Source organism: Sarcophilus harrisii, chromosome 3, assembly GCF_902635505.1.
Source record: "Sarcophilus harrisii chromosome 3, mSarHar1.11, whole genome shotgun sequence".
Lineage (NCBI taxonomy): Eukaryota > Metazoa > Chordata > Mammalia > Dasyuromorphia > Dasyuridae > Sarcophilus > Sarcophilus harrisii.
The window spans coordinates 151,999,965-152,018,836 of NC_045428.1; the positions used below are offsets into that span (position 1 = coordinate 151,999,965).

The following is an 18,872-nucleotide window of genomic DNA, read 5'->3' on the forward strand; positions in this document are numbered from 1 at the left end:
ACAAGGCTATACTAGTGATGGGTAGGTTTCTCATTGGAGGGATTCTATCACTTGCATGATCCCTTTTCATAATCCATAACATTGCATAAGTGAGTTCAAATTTGGGGGTTAATATTTATTGCACCTAAAAGAAAAGAAAAGAAAGTAATATTAGGTAAGATTATCTTCAGTATCTTTCTGTTACTTTACAATTTCCCATTTGATTCCTAATCAGTTTATAAAATTGCAGATATATTTTCTTTTTATGGAGGAAAAATTATATTTAACATCAATTTGATAAAACTCTGTCTCTTGTTATTTTACTTTTAGGAGAAAATGGAGAAAATGAAGACCAGCAAGTGGTCTCAGAGATCATGGCAAGATGTTTTTTTCCATCACTGATAACAACTACTTCCTGGGAAGGTTTTCATTTTGCTGGACATGAGATAAAAATTACAGAAGCCACTGATTGCTATGGTGCTGTTGTTTGGCCCTCGGTATTATTTTCAATATTTTAGTCATTTTTCAGGAAAGAGTTATGAATATAATATTTCTTCCCAGTTGCATGTAAAAATTTTTTTAACATTAAAAAAAAACTTTGAGCTCCTAATTCTCTCCCTTTCTCCCTCCTGTCTCCTTTTTGTAAGTTGATAAACAATTTGATATAGGTTTTGTATATATATATATATATATATATATATATATATATATATATACAAATATATATATGTAAATATACAATCATGTGAAACATTTTCATATTAGTAATGTTATGAAAGAAAACACAGACCAAAAAACTGAAAAAATAATATGCTTCAATCTGTATGCAGACTCTATCAGATTAAAAAGAGAAATTTCTTATTATTTAGTAGAACATCCGGTAGAAGATAGTGGTTACCATGATTCCTTGCATCATTTTAGTAACAGAAACAATACTAAAGAACAGATATTTCACAACTGGGAAATTGCTTTTATCAGTCCCATTTCTGGTTTTGCAAGATTATTGGCTTTGAGTTGAAGATCTGGCAAAAATCACTGTTTAGATATTTAGTTTTTCATGACTCCAGGTGTTGGTAGAAAATTAAAACTCCTCCTTTCATACTAAAGTAGTTATATTTATGTCAAGTAACTAAAATTAAATTCCTTTCCAGCCTTGTTACTAACAGTCTGTTAAAAAGACATCATACCTTCAAGATAATGATTTTGGGGACAGTCACTAATCTTTCTCCCTGTAAAAATTCACCAATAATAATTCCTTATTCTTATCCTAAGGAGCCCTGTTTGTAAAAGTTATTATATTTTTTCTCTCTTCCTCTCTCTCCACACCCCTGCCTTTGAGACCTGATTGAACCTAAATGACTGAACTTCAGGCTTTTAGAATATTCCATGTTTTTGTTCATAGTTTTACTTAAGGTGATTGGTTGATTTCATTGGAATATTTTTCTTTTCTGTTGACATTCTTCTGAAGTGTTGCATATATGCTTGGGTAGAGAGAACATGCAAAGTATATTTTCTAGGTTAATAAAAGGAGAAATTTCATTTTCAGTTATGATTTGGTAGCACAATATTTTCTTTTTTCACTCCTTCACAGGCTCTTGTTCTCTGTCACTTTCTGGAAACAAATTCAAAGCAGTATGATCTGACTGACAAAAATGTAATTGAAATTGGAGCTGGGACAGGACTAGTCTCAATAGTAGCAAGTTTACTTGGTAAGTTTGGTACTTTTGATTGGCTGGAGTTAAGGGCTCTAAAGGAAAATAATATCAGTGGCTATCATTATCTGATGAAATATATTGTACACCTATTTTTATCTTTTCAATAGACTTCATCAGGAAGCTCTACCAACTTAAAAGTTAATTGATGGTTCCTTCAGAATGTTTTGTGAAGGTATGGTTATATGCCATCTCATACTAAGTCATAAAAATCATAAACCAACAGTGAGTGGGCAGCACCCCCTAAAAATCTGACAAGAAGAAGGATGGGAAAGGCATAATTTACATCTATTAATGATTCTAAGATGATGACTGGTACCCAAATTCTCATGCCTTCCGCATAGCTGCACATTCCTTTTTGGGGACTGAATTCTTTCTCCTTTCTGAAGGAACACCTATTTCAATAGCCACACAGAAAGGTTGAGAAATGGGCATTTTCTTCTCAAAATTTGCTTCTATTTCTAGGTATTTGTGCCTGGAATTATTTCTTTTGTTCATTTTCATTCTACCTTTACCAGTACTCTGTTCTGTTGATTCTTCTTTCTTTCTTTCTTTTTTTTTTTTTACTCTCGCTGTGTATGATATAGACAAGCCTGTCTATTTCAATTTTTCTCTTAAAATTAATTTTGGTTATCTTAAGTCACTCTTATTCTTTAATGCATAGGTACTGTCTTGATTTTGGTGATCTTCTAAGTACACACCTGGTACTATCAGACCTCAAGAGAGCCCCAGATTTTAACAATTTGTACCTTTCCATAAATGACATTCTAAAAGTCACAATCAACACCAAAGAATGTAGTATATACTAAAATTTTTTGCGCAAAGCTGAATCTCTACTTGACATAGGTAGAAATAATTGAAATATCTAATGTTTATATATTGCATTAAGGTTTACAAAATGCTTTACATATATTCTCTCTTTTAATCCATACAACAATTTTGTGAAGTAGCTGCTATTATAATCTCAATTTTACAGATGAGGAAACTTCAGCTGAGAAAAATAAGGTGACTTGCCTAAGATTATGCAGCTAGTAAGTGAAAATAATTCAACTCAGGTCTTCCACCATTCTGTCCACTCTCCCAGCCTAAGGTTTGATTTATGCCCATAAATTACTAACTTTTGGGATAGGGGTCATAAATTGAATGTCTACTTTTTTTTTGTGATAAAATTGGTAGTTAAAAACAAAATATGGATCCCCTATATATGCTGGTTTGAATTCATTTTGGTAAGATTTGGTAGTCTTTGCTTAGATAGTCTGTTAATTGGCAAAGAATCTGCTTCCCTGTGACTGCTGGTTTCCAAGGAAAAGGAATTGCCATTCATTTTTTATACCAGGATGCTTTTCCCTAACTAAGAGTAGACACATAAAAAGAACATAGGCAAATGGTATTTATTTTTTAGTATGTCTTTAGTGATATGGAAGTCTTTTGAATTGTCAAATAGCTACTTGAATATTTATTTCATGCATGGGCTTTCATTTCAGTGTATGTTTTTGGAGTAGTTGATCCTTTGGAAAGTAATAGCTATTGTGTCAATGTGGTCTTTCTGAATGTTTGTGGGTATGATTTTTTTTACCATTTTACTCCATGCTGAAAGGGTAACTTTCACTTTTGTTCCTTTGTGTTAAATAGGTGCTCGAGTGATTGCTACAGACCTGCCCAATTTACTTGGAAACCTTCAATATAATGTTTCCCGAAACACCAAAATGAAATGCAAACATCAGCCTGAGGTGAAAGAGTTATCTTGGGGGATAGATTTAGAGAAAAATTTCCCCAGGTCTTCAAACCATTTTGACTATATCCTAGCCACAGATGTTGTATATTCTCATCCCTTCCTGGATGAGCTCCTTACCACCTTTGACCACCTGTGTAAAGACACCACCATTATCCTCTGGGTAATGAAATTTAGGTTAGATAAGGAAAACAAATTTGTGGATAGATTTCAGGAATTGTTTGAGATGGAAGAAATTTCTAATTTCCCTAGTTTGAACATCAAATTGTATAAAGCAATGAAGAAAAAAAGGTAGGAGAGCCCAGATAAGGATCTGAAGATGCTGCCAATGTATATTCAAGTAGAGAAGGGAAGGGAGCAAAATTCATTTTTCATTTGCCTATAATCTATTCTTCTGCTTCATTTCCTTTCATTTATTTCTAAACACTCTGCAATTTGGCTTCTAACCTCATCACTTAATTGAAATTGTTTTCTGCAAAGATTCCAGTGATCTCTGAATTGCCCAATCAAATGGTTTGTTCTCAATCCTGATTCCTGACTTCTCTGAAGCATTTGCTATCATTGATTACTTTCTCTTGGATGCTTTTTTCTCTAAGTTTTTGTGATATTGCTCTCTCTCCTTCTGTCTGACCTCATATTTATTTGACAGTCTCCTTTGCTACTTCTTTATCCATGTCATGCCTCCACTAATCATGGGTGTTCTTCCAAACTGTCCTGGGTTGCCCTCTTCTTTTTCTATGTACCAAGATGTCTTAATCTAGGGCTCATTAAATTATTTAAAGACATTTTGAAAACTTTTTAATATAATTGATATCCTTTTTAATCCTATGTATATTCTATTTCATGCATTTGAAAACATTATTCTGATAAATGGTCCAAAGGTGTTATCCCTTTCTAAAGGGGTCCAATAATATGGAAAAAAGAAAAGTTTAAGAATTTCTGCTTTTTCACTTTGTGATTTCAATTCAATAATCATATCTTTTCAGATGGTTTCTGGCTTCCAGAAGGACATACACAGCTCCTTCCAGATTTCCTTAGCTTCCTTAAATACACAATTTGAAGTTTTCCTTTTTTAGGAGGTCTTTCCAGTCCCCACTCCTACTCTAGTTATGCATAGCCTTGCCTTTTGAACTGCCTTCATCTACTCTGTTAGATGTCTTGCGTGTGCCTAATTATTTACATGTGGTATCCCTCATTACAATGGAAGCTAATTTGAGAGTAGATGTTATGAGGAGGGAAGTCTTTCATGGTATTTCCATTGTTGATCACAGTGCCTGGCACACAAAAACCATTTGTTTTTACTTTTCTAATACTATTTTTTCCACTTTTCTATAAAGATAATAGCATTCACTTTTACAAGATTTTGAGTTCCAAATTTTTCTCCATCCTTTTCTACCATCCACTTTTCCTAAAATGGTAAGAAATTTGATACGAGTTGTATATGTGCAATCATGTAAAACATTTCCTGTTAATCTCAGTTGTGAAAGAAAAAACAGACCAAAAGAAAAAAACTCCATAAAAATAAAGTAAGTAAAATAAATAAACTCCAATCTGCATCCAAAGTCTGTCAGTTCTTTATCTGAATGTGGATAGCCTTTTTCATCACGAGTCCTTTGTAACTATCTTAAATCATTGTGTTGCTGAAAAAAGCTAAGTCATTCATAGTTGATCATCAAATAATATTGCTGTTACTATGCACAATGTTTTCCTGGTTCCGTTCATTTAATTTTGCATCAATTCATACATGTCTTTCCTGGTTTTTCTGAAATCTTCCTGCTCATCATTTTTTATTGCACAATAGTATTCTCTTGTATACATAGCACAATTTATTCAGCCACTCCCCAAATGATGGGTGTCCCTTTGATTTCCAATTTTTTGCCACCACAAAAAAGATCTGCTATAAATATTTTTGGACATGTAAGTCCTTTTACCTTTTTAATGCTATCTTGGGATACAGACCTAGTAGCAGATCAAAGGACATGTACAGTTTGATTGCTCTTTGAGTATAGTTCACAATTGTTCTCCAGAATGGTTGGATTAGTTCACAACACCAACAGTGCATTAGTGTCTAAATTTCCCTACTTCCTCTCCAATATTTATCATTTTTCTTTTTTGCTATTAACCAATCTGATAGGTGTGAGGTGGTACCTCATAGCTGGTTTAATTTGTATCAAGACTGATTTAGAGCACTTCTTCATATGACCGTAGATACCTTTGATTTCTTTATCTAACAACTATCTGTTCAATCAATTGAGGGACTTTTTCTAAATGGACCTTATGAACATATAGTAAATCATGGTAATGTCACAAAGCAACCTTATGTTAAAACCAGAACTGAAATATCAAACCTGAATAATGTTACAGAACCCCTCAAGGAAGTAAAAATTTTGTGAAGGCTGTTGCTATTGATGACACTTTTCAAATGGTATAGATCTGAAGCAAATAACACTATACCCAAATATCTCTCCCTAAAGAAAGAATAGTGTATTACTATCTATATGAATATAATCAACTGTGATTATATGCCTATTATTTTAAAGCCATATTTATTGCAGGCTTATTCCATGGAAGTACAAAATATTCAGCTTTCATTTTAGTAAGGATAATAAATGCTGGGAAGGTAGATTGTCCTTACCCAAATATCCATGCATTATTGGAGTTAACCTTATGAATTATCCTTTAACTAGAAAGAAGCTCTAAGTGAAGTCTGTAAGGGAGATAGCTCAATGAGGCAAGCTCTCTTTAACTTTCCGATACAAAAACTATGCCTAGAAGAACTGCTTCCTTGGGAGAAGCCATCTCCTAAGGTATATAACTCTTTGTTTTAAATCTATACCATTTTAAAAGATAAATATTGAAGGAAGGGAAATCCAGAACATGTTTTTGAAAACTCATACTGGGTTTGTTTCTTTATTAGATGAAACTTCCTGTTACTGTACTGAATCAGCTGAGTAAGTCTTTGGATTACAGGGTAGGCATTTTTCTATAATGTCTGGAATGGATCAAGTCTGTAGAATTGACGTTATAAACAAGGGGATTCCTATAAGTCTTTTGTTAAATAAAGCCAGAAACCAAATTCAAGGAAAAAAATTTATATTATTGAGGGCTGCTGTATGTTAAATACAATTTTTTTTTGTATCATCACAAATACAGAAATATTTTAAAGGATAGTTTAAAGATATAGGGCAGCTAGATGGCATAGGGGATAGAGTGTTGGGTCTGAAGTCAGGAAAACTCTTTCTGAGTTCAAATCTGTCCTCACACATTATTAGCTGTGTGACCCTGGACAAATCACTTAACCCCGGTTTATCTCAGTTTCCTTATTTGTAAAATGAACCAAAAAAGGAAATCTTTGCTAAGAAAATCACAGATTTGTCATGAAGAGTTAGACATAATTAAAAATGACCAGACAACAACAAAAACAACAACAGCATCAACAGCAGCAAGATGAAACTTAAAGATATAGATGGAAAGATATAGGACTCTAATTCTAATCTCAAATGCCAAGATGTATTTGGTTGAATGTATTTAAAGCTTTTCTATTGAGCAAAGTCACAGATGTTTTAAATTCGGTGTGAACATGTACTTGTGCCTTAAAGATTAGATTAAAGCATAAGGCAGTTAAGGGCAAAATACAAATAGAATCAAAAATGAGAATTTTGTGCTTAGTAACAATTAAAATAGTAGCAGGTGGTAACTATTGTTGCAAGGTCTCTTTAGCTCTTCCCTTCTTTGTTAATGCCATAATTGCCAACCGATACTTTAGCTTCCCCCATTGTAATTGTTGTATCAACAGCCCACCAATGAGAATGATGGAGGAATATTCTGAGATATCCTCAGATCTAATGTCATGATGTGATGTCACGATCTAAAGCAAAGCTTCTTAAACTCCATAGAACGTCATGTAACTGAATGTGGAGATCACAAATTATGATTTATCATCAGCTAAAGTTTGATTTTTATATTTATTTTATATACCTATATACTTGAGGTTGTATAAAAATTAAAAGGGTCATGAATGGAAAAAAAAAGTTTAAAAAGTCCTGCTCTAAAGGATACTTCTGGTTAATTAAATATAGAAAGTGGGAAATAGAAGAGATTTCCCCTTCCATCACCAGCTTTTGCCAGTATAGAACTTTTTCTCACTTGGTTGCAGATAGAAGGAATTAAGATCTTATCTTAGATTCAGAGAGCATCTTTTTAAAAATCTTTTTTATTTTAATAGCCTTTTATTTACAGGTTATATGTATGGGTAACTTTACAGCATTGACAATTGCCAAACCTCTTGTTCCAATTTTTCCCCTTCTTCCCTCTACCCCTTCCCCCAGATGGCAGGATGACCAGTAGATGTTAAATATATTAAATTATAAATTAGATACACAATAAGTATACATGACCAAATCATTATTTTGCTGTACAAAAAGAATCAGATTCTGAAATATTGTACAATTAGCCTGTGAAGGAAATCAAAAATGCTGATGGGCAAAAGTATAGGGATTGGGAATTCAATGTAATGGTTCTAAGTCATCTCCCAGAGTTCTTTTGTTGGGTGTAGCTGGTTCAATTCATTACTGCTCCATTGGAAATGATTTGGTTCATCTCATTGCTGAGGATGGCCAGGTCCATCAGAATTGATCATCATATAGTATTGTTGTTGAGGTATATAATGATCTCCTGGCCCTGCTCATTTCACTCAGCATCAGTTCATGTAAGTCTCTCCAGGCCTTTCTGAAATCATCCTGTTGGTCATTTCTTACTGAACAATAATATTCCATATTATTCATATACCACAATTTAGAGAGTATCTTTTTTGATTCAGTTCTGTGTCCTCTGAGGAGAAAGATGGATCTCTGTTTACTTTAATGGGGGTCAGACTCAGAAACCAATATCTTCTGGCAGTTTTCAATGTGGATGGGCATTGAGCCACTTTCAAATTTCTAACATAGATAGACATTACATTTGTTTTAAAAAAGGCTGATATGAGGCTCAACTTTTATAGGTAGACCAGGTAATCTGGCACCATTTTCTTCATAATAATAATTATGTACCTTGCATTTGTTCTATAGAGCTTATTACTGATAGATTTATATGTTGTTGAGCTAAAGATTCCTCACTGTTCATAATGCATGTTTTATTCATTTCAATTTAGATTGGAGTGCTTATTAGGTTGACTTCCTTTATATCTATATTCTGATAATTCATATTAAACACATCTCTGTAGCAAAACTATGTAGTTATTTTAGGGGTTCAGTTTTGATAGTGTGCTAAAATATAGAAGGCCAAAGCCAAAAGGTCCTAGGAGTCCTAGCACCCTAATAGATTTAGGGGTTCAGCAGCCTTATCAGCTAATTAAAATTTGGAGTTGTCTCAAGATTTGTTTTCAGGTTGATTTAACAATGCCTTTTTTCTATAGTAGTTTATTGTTGGAATCTTTTTTTTTTTCACATAGTGTAGTAGAAAATAAATTGCTGAAAGAATCTGGCTTCAAATCTGCTCTTCTGCTTATTAAAGGAAAGAATAAAAAAAGTTCCTTTTTTCCAAAAAGAAAGAATACAATTGGATGACCTTGTAACAGTGACACAGATATAATGTTTTTCAAGGTCTTTGAAAAATCAGTTAGCTCTCATTTCTATTCCGAGGCCAAGTCACTGCTCGTGAATCAAAAGGAAAATTAAATTTAAGTTAGGTTGCCATTACTTCAAAAAGGTAGCATAGCTCATCTTTATTAATCCATTTCCATCCAATGGTTTTGAACACCACAAATTTCAACACTTTCACCCCTTCTACCCTTGATTATAATTGTACAACATGTGCAGAAGTCACTTCTTGAGATCCCTAAAACAGACATCTGTGATGGTGAGAAATTTCTTAGGCAGTTAAGTGAATAACTGAAGAGTGAGCAGCAGAAACCTGGGGTTTCAACATCACACTCATCACCACAATGAAACTAGGCGCTCTGATCTCAAACTCCTTAAATGCTATGGTCCTTTAGTTTCCTTTTAAGTATAATAAGAAGGTTGGAATAGATGATCTCCAAGGTCTCTTCAGCACTAAATCTATGCTTCCACCATTGTGTGCTTGAAAGGGCATATTCCTATTCTTATTTGTGCCTTTTGTTTTTGCATAAGATTAATTTCTAAATATATCCATCTATCTATCTTCTATCCAGTGAATCATATCTGGAAACCAAGATTATAAAAGAAAGAGGAAAAATAGTAGTTTGGCATAATTATCTAACATCTGTAGTAGAAGCAATATTCCACCTTTCTAGTCTTCCACATATAATAGAGGAAGATTCATTTTTCTTAGTTAGCTCCTGTTGGCTACCAAGTTTGATCATTATATTTAGGATCATTCCTTAAGTTTACTAAGGCCCCTAGAGGTCCTCTAGTTAACTCCTTCATTTGATAAATCAAAAAATGGAGACCCAGAGAAATGAAATGATCTAGCTAAGATCACACTGATAGCAGATAGAATGGGTGAAATTCAAACCCAGTTCCCCTAACTCCAATTCCAAAACTGTTCAGTTTCCTTCCCTCTCCACCTTCTTTCCATTTACAATGCTGTACTCGGGATACCAACTAATTTATACTTTGATACCAAGCACAGAAAGCACTCTTTTGTACCCTGTGGAGACTTTCACTGCCAGAACAGTTACAAGGTGACCTAATTTAAGTTTTCAGTGGGGATTCTGTACCAAGAGGACTGATTCTTCTTTAGTTACTATAGTACAGTGGAAATATTCTGGGGTTAGGAGACCTGGATTCTTTCTCTGCTAGAAATATACCCTTGTCCAAGTTGCTTAATTCTATGAACCTCAGTTTCCTCATCTATAAAATGGGACAACCTTTCAAATAGGAGTCTTTTTTTTTCTTTTAGACAAGCAAATTAGCCTATTTATGTTAAATAAACAACAACTTTGAAGTGCTCTACAAATAAAAATATGGCATATTGATGTCATTTCTCTCAGTACAAGGAACTTAATATAGATCAGAAAGCTGCTTGTTGGATATGGAAATCAAAGATGAAGCGTTTGGAAATACCTCAAGTTTTTTTTTTTTCTTTAATTAATACAGGTTGTGTGAGAACCAGTTGGAAGCTAACATGTTAATCCTGCAGGGGAATTGTTTGCCTGATGAACTGCTGTCCTAAAAGGGAGACAGGATATCCTTTTCCCAAGGACAGCTGGGATCAAATTGCTTGTGTCACCCTTCAAAATTCTCCCTTTTCTATATTCCCAAGCAGTCATCCAAAACTTAAGATCTCCATTGTTTCATCCTGTTTACCGCATACCTTTTTTTTTTTTTCAAATTGCAACACCCACACATTCCTTCTGTTTCCAGTGTGTCACCTAATTTCTGGGTACACATCTGTTCTTTATCTTTGGGTTGTTACAATTTCTTCCCCCTTTCCGGAATTCTAATTTACATTGATTTAATTTCAGCAGCCTCTATTTTGAGAAGCTCTCGACAGGTTTCTCTTAAGCCACATTGTTTTCACCTGCATCAAAGTCAGAGGCTGGTTTATATTTACGTCATCCCAGGGGAGTCTCCTTGTGTGGGATTTCCTTTTTTGGCAAGTGGGGCTTGAGTGAATCCCTCTAAGTCTCTATTTAATTCTTGCAGTCTTTGTCTCTGAGGTTTTAGTAGTATGAACATTGTTCACTGTTGAGATTTCCATAGAAATTGTTACCTTGTTTTTCCTTTTTTTAATGTCAGATGTACAGATAGGATGCAGCAGTGTGATGGTTTTGATAAACGTTTAACATACCAACCAAAAATATATGCATGACATACTTTTAAATTTAATATTCATTATTAACATTTTTCTATCACTTCCTCAAATCTAGACAATCAACAACATAATAAATCAAGCCCTAATCTGTAGTATAACTGTCTTGATCATTACTGTCTATACTTCTTACTTGTACCTTTGAATGCCACAGACTATTAATAACCCTCACTGTACAAACTAAGCACAGGAAACAATGGACTGGTACCAAAACCTTTGTTACAGAATTGACTAGTTTATCCTATTTCATGCATTGCTATTTTTGCCTCCTGAAATTTTTTTTGGTAGCTTCCCTCATTCCTTGCCCAGACCCAATGCCCTATGCTCTTGCTATATGAGGAACTGGTGGTCCTATGAAATCTCATAACAGACTGAGCAGCTGGTCGAGCAAACTCATTGAAAGTTGAACAGAAGAGCTTACAACAACATATGTTATTTTTGTCCTTACAATTCATATTTCAGGAGTTTTATCTCTAGTCTGGAGCAGTGGTTATCAGAGTGAAGCCAAGGAATCCCTGACAGCCCATTTAAGGGAGACTCAAGTTCAAAACTAGTTTCTTTTCTTTTTTGTGTGTGAGACAACTGGGGTTAAGTGACTTGTCCAGGGTCACACAGCTAGGAAGTGTTACATATCTGAAGTTGGATTTGAATTCAGATTCTCCTGCCTTTAAGATCAGTGCTCTATCCACTGAGCTGTGTAGCTGCCCCTAAAACTATTTTCATAATAACACCAAGATGCTTTAAGTTCTAATATGGCAAATATGGATAGATAAGTGCTTTGAGAAGTACTCAGTTACTTTTAACCACTGGTCTAGAGCATAACTCTGGAACTTCTGGACCAGGGATTCTTAACTTGAAATCTATGAACATATTTTTAGAATTAAAAAAATTTTTTATAATAATATTTCAATATAATTGGTTAGTTGGAATCCTATGCATTTTATTTTATGCATTTAAAAACGTTATTATGAGATGGGGTCTATAGACTTCCCTATTCTGTCATACAGGTCTGTGACACAGTAAAGATTAAGAAATACTGGTAGACTGTTATACACGTCTGTGACAGTAAAGATTAAGAAATACTGATATAGACCTTTTAGGTGAAAGTATCATAGAATTTAGAGCTAGAATTGCTCTTAAAGACCATTTTGGCACTATTACCTCATTTACAAGGAAACAAAGAAAGAAATGAAATCAGAAAATTGCAAAAGGATGATAAAAGTTCATGTCTAGTAGCTCACATGATCAAATTTTTTTATGATAATGTAAAAGGTCACTAATGAATAAAATTTAGTTGCTTAATATCTTGCTATGAAAGAAAAAGCTTACCTGTGCATTTTTTTTCAGCCATGTCTCATTCTTCATGACACTATTTGGGGTTTTCATGACAAAGATATTGGAATGGTTTGCTATTTCTTTTTCAGCTGATTTAACAGATGAAGAAATGAGGCAAACAGAGTTAAGTGACTTGTCTAGGGTCATATATATAGTTAATAAGTATCTGAGACCAGATTTGAACACAGGAAGATGAATCTTCCTGACTCTAGTTCAGAGACCAAATTTACCACTCAACCTAGAAGCCCTTATGGGTTTTATCATTGACTCTCCATTGGTACAGAGCATAACTCTTCTGGAATAAAATACATTCTCCAGGTGCTCAGATTTTGCCTGGTTTCTATTTGACACCCAGTTAGTTAACTTTGAAGCAGATAATTGTTTCATAGGATTTAAGTATTGTAAAAGTTTTATATCCCAGTTGAAAAAGGAAAGGGAGAAGCAGAATATCTTAAAGTTAGATTTCTTTATTAGAAATGGGACATCTTGAAGTTACTGAGACAAAGGAAAAAGAACAGGAATTTGTGAAGCCAAAACAGGCACTTAGGGGTCACCCAAGTAGTGCTTAGTAAGGTTTTCTACAGTGGATAACAGTCTCTGAGCACAGAAAAGTAGACCCCCCTGCCAATGGTCATTACAAAAAAACTGAACAACTTGAAGTTACCAAGATAAGGAGAAAAAATTGATTTTTATGTTCCTTTTTTTCAAGCCTAATGGAAGAAAAGTTTTTCAAAATTAGAAATTTTTAGTTAAGCTAGCTTCTATAAAACCAATACAAAACAAAAAAAAATTCCTTCTTACCTTACATGATTCTTGCTTATGTTTTCCCATAAATCTTTCCAAGGTTTTTGATATCTTCTGCTGCCTTTTAATATTGTATGTATGAAAAAATACTGTATGCATAAGCACACCTCTTTAGTTTTCCATAAAGTAATCAGCCAACTTTCTTTTCCATTCACAAAAAATGCTTTATGATATCTTTATGGTATCCATTCTATCACTCCTTGCATATAAGTGATTGCTAATATGTTGCAGGATATTTAACAACCATAATGAGTTAAAAAGATTGACTTGTTGCACTGCACACTCCAGAATGATTGAAAATACTGTTTAATATTTTCAAAGCTTTTTCTTTCATAGAAAGATATTAAGCAACTAAATTTTATTCATTAGTGACCTTTTACATTATCATAAAAAAATTTGATCATGTGAGCAACTAGACATGAACTTTTATCATCCTTTTGCAATTTTCTGATTTCACTTCTTTCTTTGTTTCCTTGTAAATGAGGTAATAGTGCCAAAATGGTCTTTAAGATCAATTCTAGCTCTAAATTCTATGATACTTTCACCTGAATAACATTGCTATTGAAAAATCTCTTTGGTAGATGAATATATATAATTTAAATACAAATGGATATATATATAAATATTATATATGTTATATATATATATATATTTCTAATTGCTTCTTACTCACATGTGGATAAAACACTAAACCTGGAATTGAGAAGACTTTGAGTTAAAATGCATCCTCAGTTGTTTATTATGTGTGTGACTATGGGCAAGTCATCTTAAAAATGATGATAATAATAGCTCTTAACTCACTAAGTTGTTGGGAGGATAAAAACAATACAAAATATGTAAAGTGCTTGAAACTTTAAAGCATAATGTTATCTATTATTATATACCTAACCCCACTCTGACCCAGTGTATTTTCTTTTATACAGATGTAAGCTGTGTTCTTGAAAAACCTGTGGCACTTGCACTGCTTGCTCTTTTCTCTGTCTCATTTCCTCGCTGAGCTGCTCTTTTCATAGTGTCTAGGTCTCAGAGGCATGTCTACCTCCAGATGCTTCATGACTGGGTCAATCTGAAACAGGCCTGTGCTTGTCTATTGGGGCAAAAATACAATTCTGTTCCTACTGAGCACAGGTTATTTTATAACAGCTATTAGAGCATTGTAAGGAAAGTATTCCAGTGAAAAAGATGGACTTTTGCCCCAGTGAGTGACTTGAGATCATTGAAAATTCTGTGTACTTCATGTACTGATGAATACCTTTAGTGTATATATACTATATGTGTCCTTTTTATGACTCACTTTATTTCTAAAATTTCAGATGTTATGTAATTTATGTGATGTCACATGGGTGGGAGGCTTCTTATTTAAAGACAACCTTTATGGCCATGCTTCCTTCTGGCAAGTCAAATACTTTTTAGGGTTATTGTTGATCAACCTACAAAAAAAAAAAAAACCCAAAAAAAAACTATTCTTTTTCTCCCTGGATCTCATATCTTTCCCCATATACTTGTTTGTTTTTCATATTGAAATGTTTCCATTGGCACAATAAATTTATATTCCTCTCAGTCATTTATATGACTATGATGTTATCTCTTGTGTAAAATCAACTTTTATACTTTGTTCCCTTATTTTTATTAAGGAAATCCTTAATATATGTGTATATATATATATATGTAATAATTATAGCTAATATTGATATAGAATTTATTGTGTCCAGTCACTATCCTATATGCTTTACAATTATTATCTTATTTGATTCTCATAACAACTCTGGGAGATAGGTCCTATCATTACAGATGGGGAAATTGAGACAAACAGAATTTAATTAACTAAGCCCAAGGTCACATTTTCTGAGGCTAGATTTGGACTTGAGTCTTTCTAATTTCAGGCCCAACCCTCTACCTACTGTGCCATTCTGATCAATGTCATGTTTTATAAATTAGAAAGGAGGCATACGGTTCAGTTTTTGCCTTTTTTCGGGGGGGATGTTGGAGTAATAATATCTAAAACACAAGTTCCATCATATCACCCTCTACTCAATAAATTGTAGTTTCCAGGAGTAAATGCAAAAATGCTTTTTTGACATTCAAAGACCTTCATCAATATAACCCCCTCCCACCTTACTGCTGTTTTTACCCCTTACTAGTCCCATAAACCTCTCAGTCCAGGCATTTTCTTGGGCTGTCCCCCCATGCCTAAAGTGTTCTCCCTCTTCTACTTCAACTACTGACATCCCTGATTTACTTTTGGTCCCAAAGAAAATCCCCCTTTCCATTGGAAGCCTGTCCTAATACTTCTTAATTCTAGTGTTTAAGATTATTTCTGGTTTATTTTATTTATAGCTTGTTTTGTATATTGTATATTGTCTCCCCCATTTTTCATTGTAAGCCCCTTGAAGTCAGAGAAGATCTTTTGTCTCTTTTCATATTCCAAGTGCTTTACTAGTGCCAGGCTTATGGTAGGCACATAATAAGTGTTTATCGATTAATTAATTGCTGGAGTCAGTTCTAACAGATCTGAAAAGTGGATTGTTAAATTTTCAATATGAGCATTTATACCTCAGAAATAGCTAATAACTATAAATCAGGGCTTGATTTATTGTCTTGATGATTGTCTAGATTTAAGAAAAGTATTAACAATACAGATTAAATTTGTGTGCTTCCTCGCCCTCCTCTCCACCCAGAGAGCCCAGTTGTTTCTTTTCTTTTCTTTTCTTTTCTTTTTTTTATTAAATCTTTTTATTTACAAGATATATGCATGGGTAATTTTTCAGCACTGACAATTGTTCCAAATTTTCCTCTCCTTGCCCCCACCCTCTCCCCTAGTTGGCAGGTAGTCCAATACATGTCAAATATGTTAAAATACATGTTAAATCCAATATATGTATGCATATTTATACAGTTATCCTGCTGTACAAGAAAAAAATCAGATCAAGAAGAAAGAAAAAGAAAAAATGAGAAAGAAAACAAAATGCAAGCAAATAACACAGAGAGAGTGAGAATGCTATGTTGTATTCTGTTCCCATGCTTCTCTCTCTGGGTGTATATGGCTCTCTTTATCACTGAACAAGTGGAACTGGTTTGAATCATCTCATTGTTGAAGAGATGGATACACATCCATCAGAACTGATTGTCATTCGATCTTGTTGTGCTGTGTATAATGATCTCCTAGTTCTGCTATTTCACTTAATATCAGTGCATGTAAGTCTCTTCAGGCTTCTCTGAAATCATCCTGCTGGTCATTTCTTACAGAACAATAATATTCCATAACATTCATACATTGTAACTTATTCAGCCATTCTCCAATTGTTGGGCATCCACTCAGTGTCCAGTTTCTAGCCACTACAAAAAGGGCTGCCACAAACATTTTTGCATATGTGGGTCCCTTTCCCTCCTTTAAGATCTCTTTGGGATATAATCTCAGTAGGAACACTGCTGGATCAAAGAGTGTGCACAGTGTGATAATTTTTTGAGCATAGTTGCAAATTGAGAACCTAGTTGTTAAACATTAACCAGCACATCTCACCTCTTTGTTTTGCTCTAACAGCATTGTTTGAGATCATCAGAAATATGTTAGAAAGCTCAAATTGTAGGCTGCTACTTCTCCTCCTCTTCCAACAATAACTACTACTACTACTATTACTACTCTACTACTATTACTATTACTACTACAACTACAATAGCAACTACTACCATTACTACTTTTCTACTGTTACTACTTCTGCAACTATAACAGCAGCAACAACTACTACTACTATTACTACTATGACAACTACAATTACAACAAGTACTATTATTACTGTTCTACTATTACTACTACAAGTACAATTAAAATGACAACTATTACTACTTTACTACTATTACTATTGCTACTATGATTACTACTACAATTATAATAACAATTACTACTATTATTACTACTCTACTACTGCTACTATTATTACTACAGCTATTACTATTACTACTACTGCAACTATAATAACAGCAACAACAGCAACTGCTATTATTACTACTACAACTACAATTACAACAAATACTATTACTATTACAACTACAACAATTATGACTACTACTACTATTGCTATTCTACAACCATATTACTGCTACTACTATTACTACTGCTATTACTATTACTACTACTACAACTACACAACTATTATTATTTTACTGCTATTACTACTGCTACTACTACAACTACAATTAAAACAACTTTTACTACTCTACTACTATTATTACTACTGTTACTACTAAAACTATAACTATTATTACTACTACTATCACTACTACTGCTATTATTGCTATTATTGTTATTACTACTGCTATTGTTATTATTACTACTACAACTATAATTACAATGATTACTACTGCTATTGTTACTACTCTACTGCTATTAATATTGCTGCAACTACAACTAAAACAACTATTACTATGCTACTACTATTATTACTGCTACAACCGCAACTACAACTATTTTTACTACTATTATTACTACTCTGCTACTATTACTACTGCTACTACTATTATTACTACTACAACTACAATAACTATTACTAGTAGTACTATTACTACTCTACTGCTATTACTATTATGACAAGTACAAGTACTACTACTAATATCCCTACTCTACTACTACTGCTACTACTATTGCTACTACTACAACTATAAATATAACAACTACTACTACTACTGTTACTACTCTACTACTATTACTATTATTACTACAATTAGGACAATTATTACTACTACGACTACTATTACCACTCTACTATTATTGCTACTACTATTATTATTACTACTACTACAACTACTACTACTAGTACTACTACACTACTGCTACCAGATATAGAGAGAAATGATGTAGAGGTAGACATAACACTTTATCATTTACACAGTGCTTATATAGCCATCATATAATTTCAGCCTCACAACACCCTTGTTGCCTATAATCTTTTCATTCTTTTCAAATTATCCTTAATTTGATTTATAGTACTTTGAAAATTAGTCTCTGAGTGCCCTTAAAATTCAAAGGTTTTCAGTGCATATGTTTTTCTGTATTTATTTTTGTCAAGTCCAGTCAAATTTCCCAATTTCATCTTAAAGACCTTGCTACTCCTTCATATAGTATATCAAGTGCCACAGTGGTACTTTGCCAGAGTCTAAATATGATGATTCCACCACTATTACAACAGAATTATCACACACCAGCAAATTTATTTATTTTATATCTTTCTGTTTTCCACTTTGCAGATCTGTTAGCATAAACTGGTTTAACTAGGTCTAACACCAAGATCTCTGTAATCTTCTTTCCCCTTTAACAGGTTTTAATTGCTTTATGAGCCAATTTTGCTTGTAATCTCCATTTGTAAAACCAAGGGAAACTCTTTTAAATATGAAAAAGTAAGAGGTAGCATACTTATATACACATATGTATATACTATATATGCACCTATATTTTATGCACAATATATTATACATATATATTTATGACTATATATTTAGACTATATACAAATGATATACATATTT

General features: G+C 33.4%; 1 protein-coding gene across 1 annotated transcript; it reads left to right on the top strand.

Moving 5' to 3' along the window:
• Positions 1-272: 272 nt before the first annotated feature.
• On the top strand, positions 273-4,730 carry LOC100931223 (protein-lysine methyltransferase METTL21E-like; the record flags this gene model as incomplete). Its single annotated transcript, XM_031961200.1, has 3 exons — positions 273-476; positions 1,571-1,688; positions 3,324-4,730. Coding segments are annotated over 3 exons (717 nt in total), but the record flags the coding sequence as incomplete, so codon positions are not given.
• Positions 4,731-18,872: the final 14,142 nt, after the last annotated feature.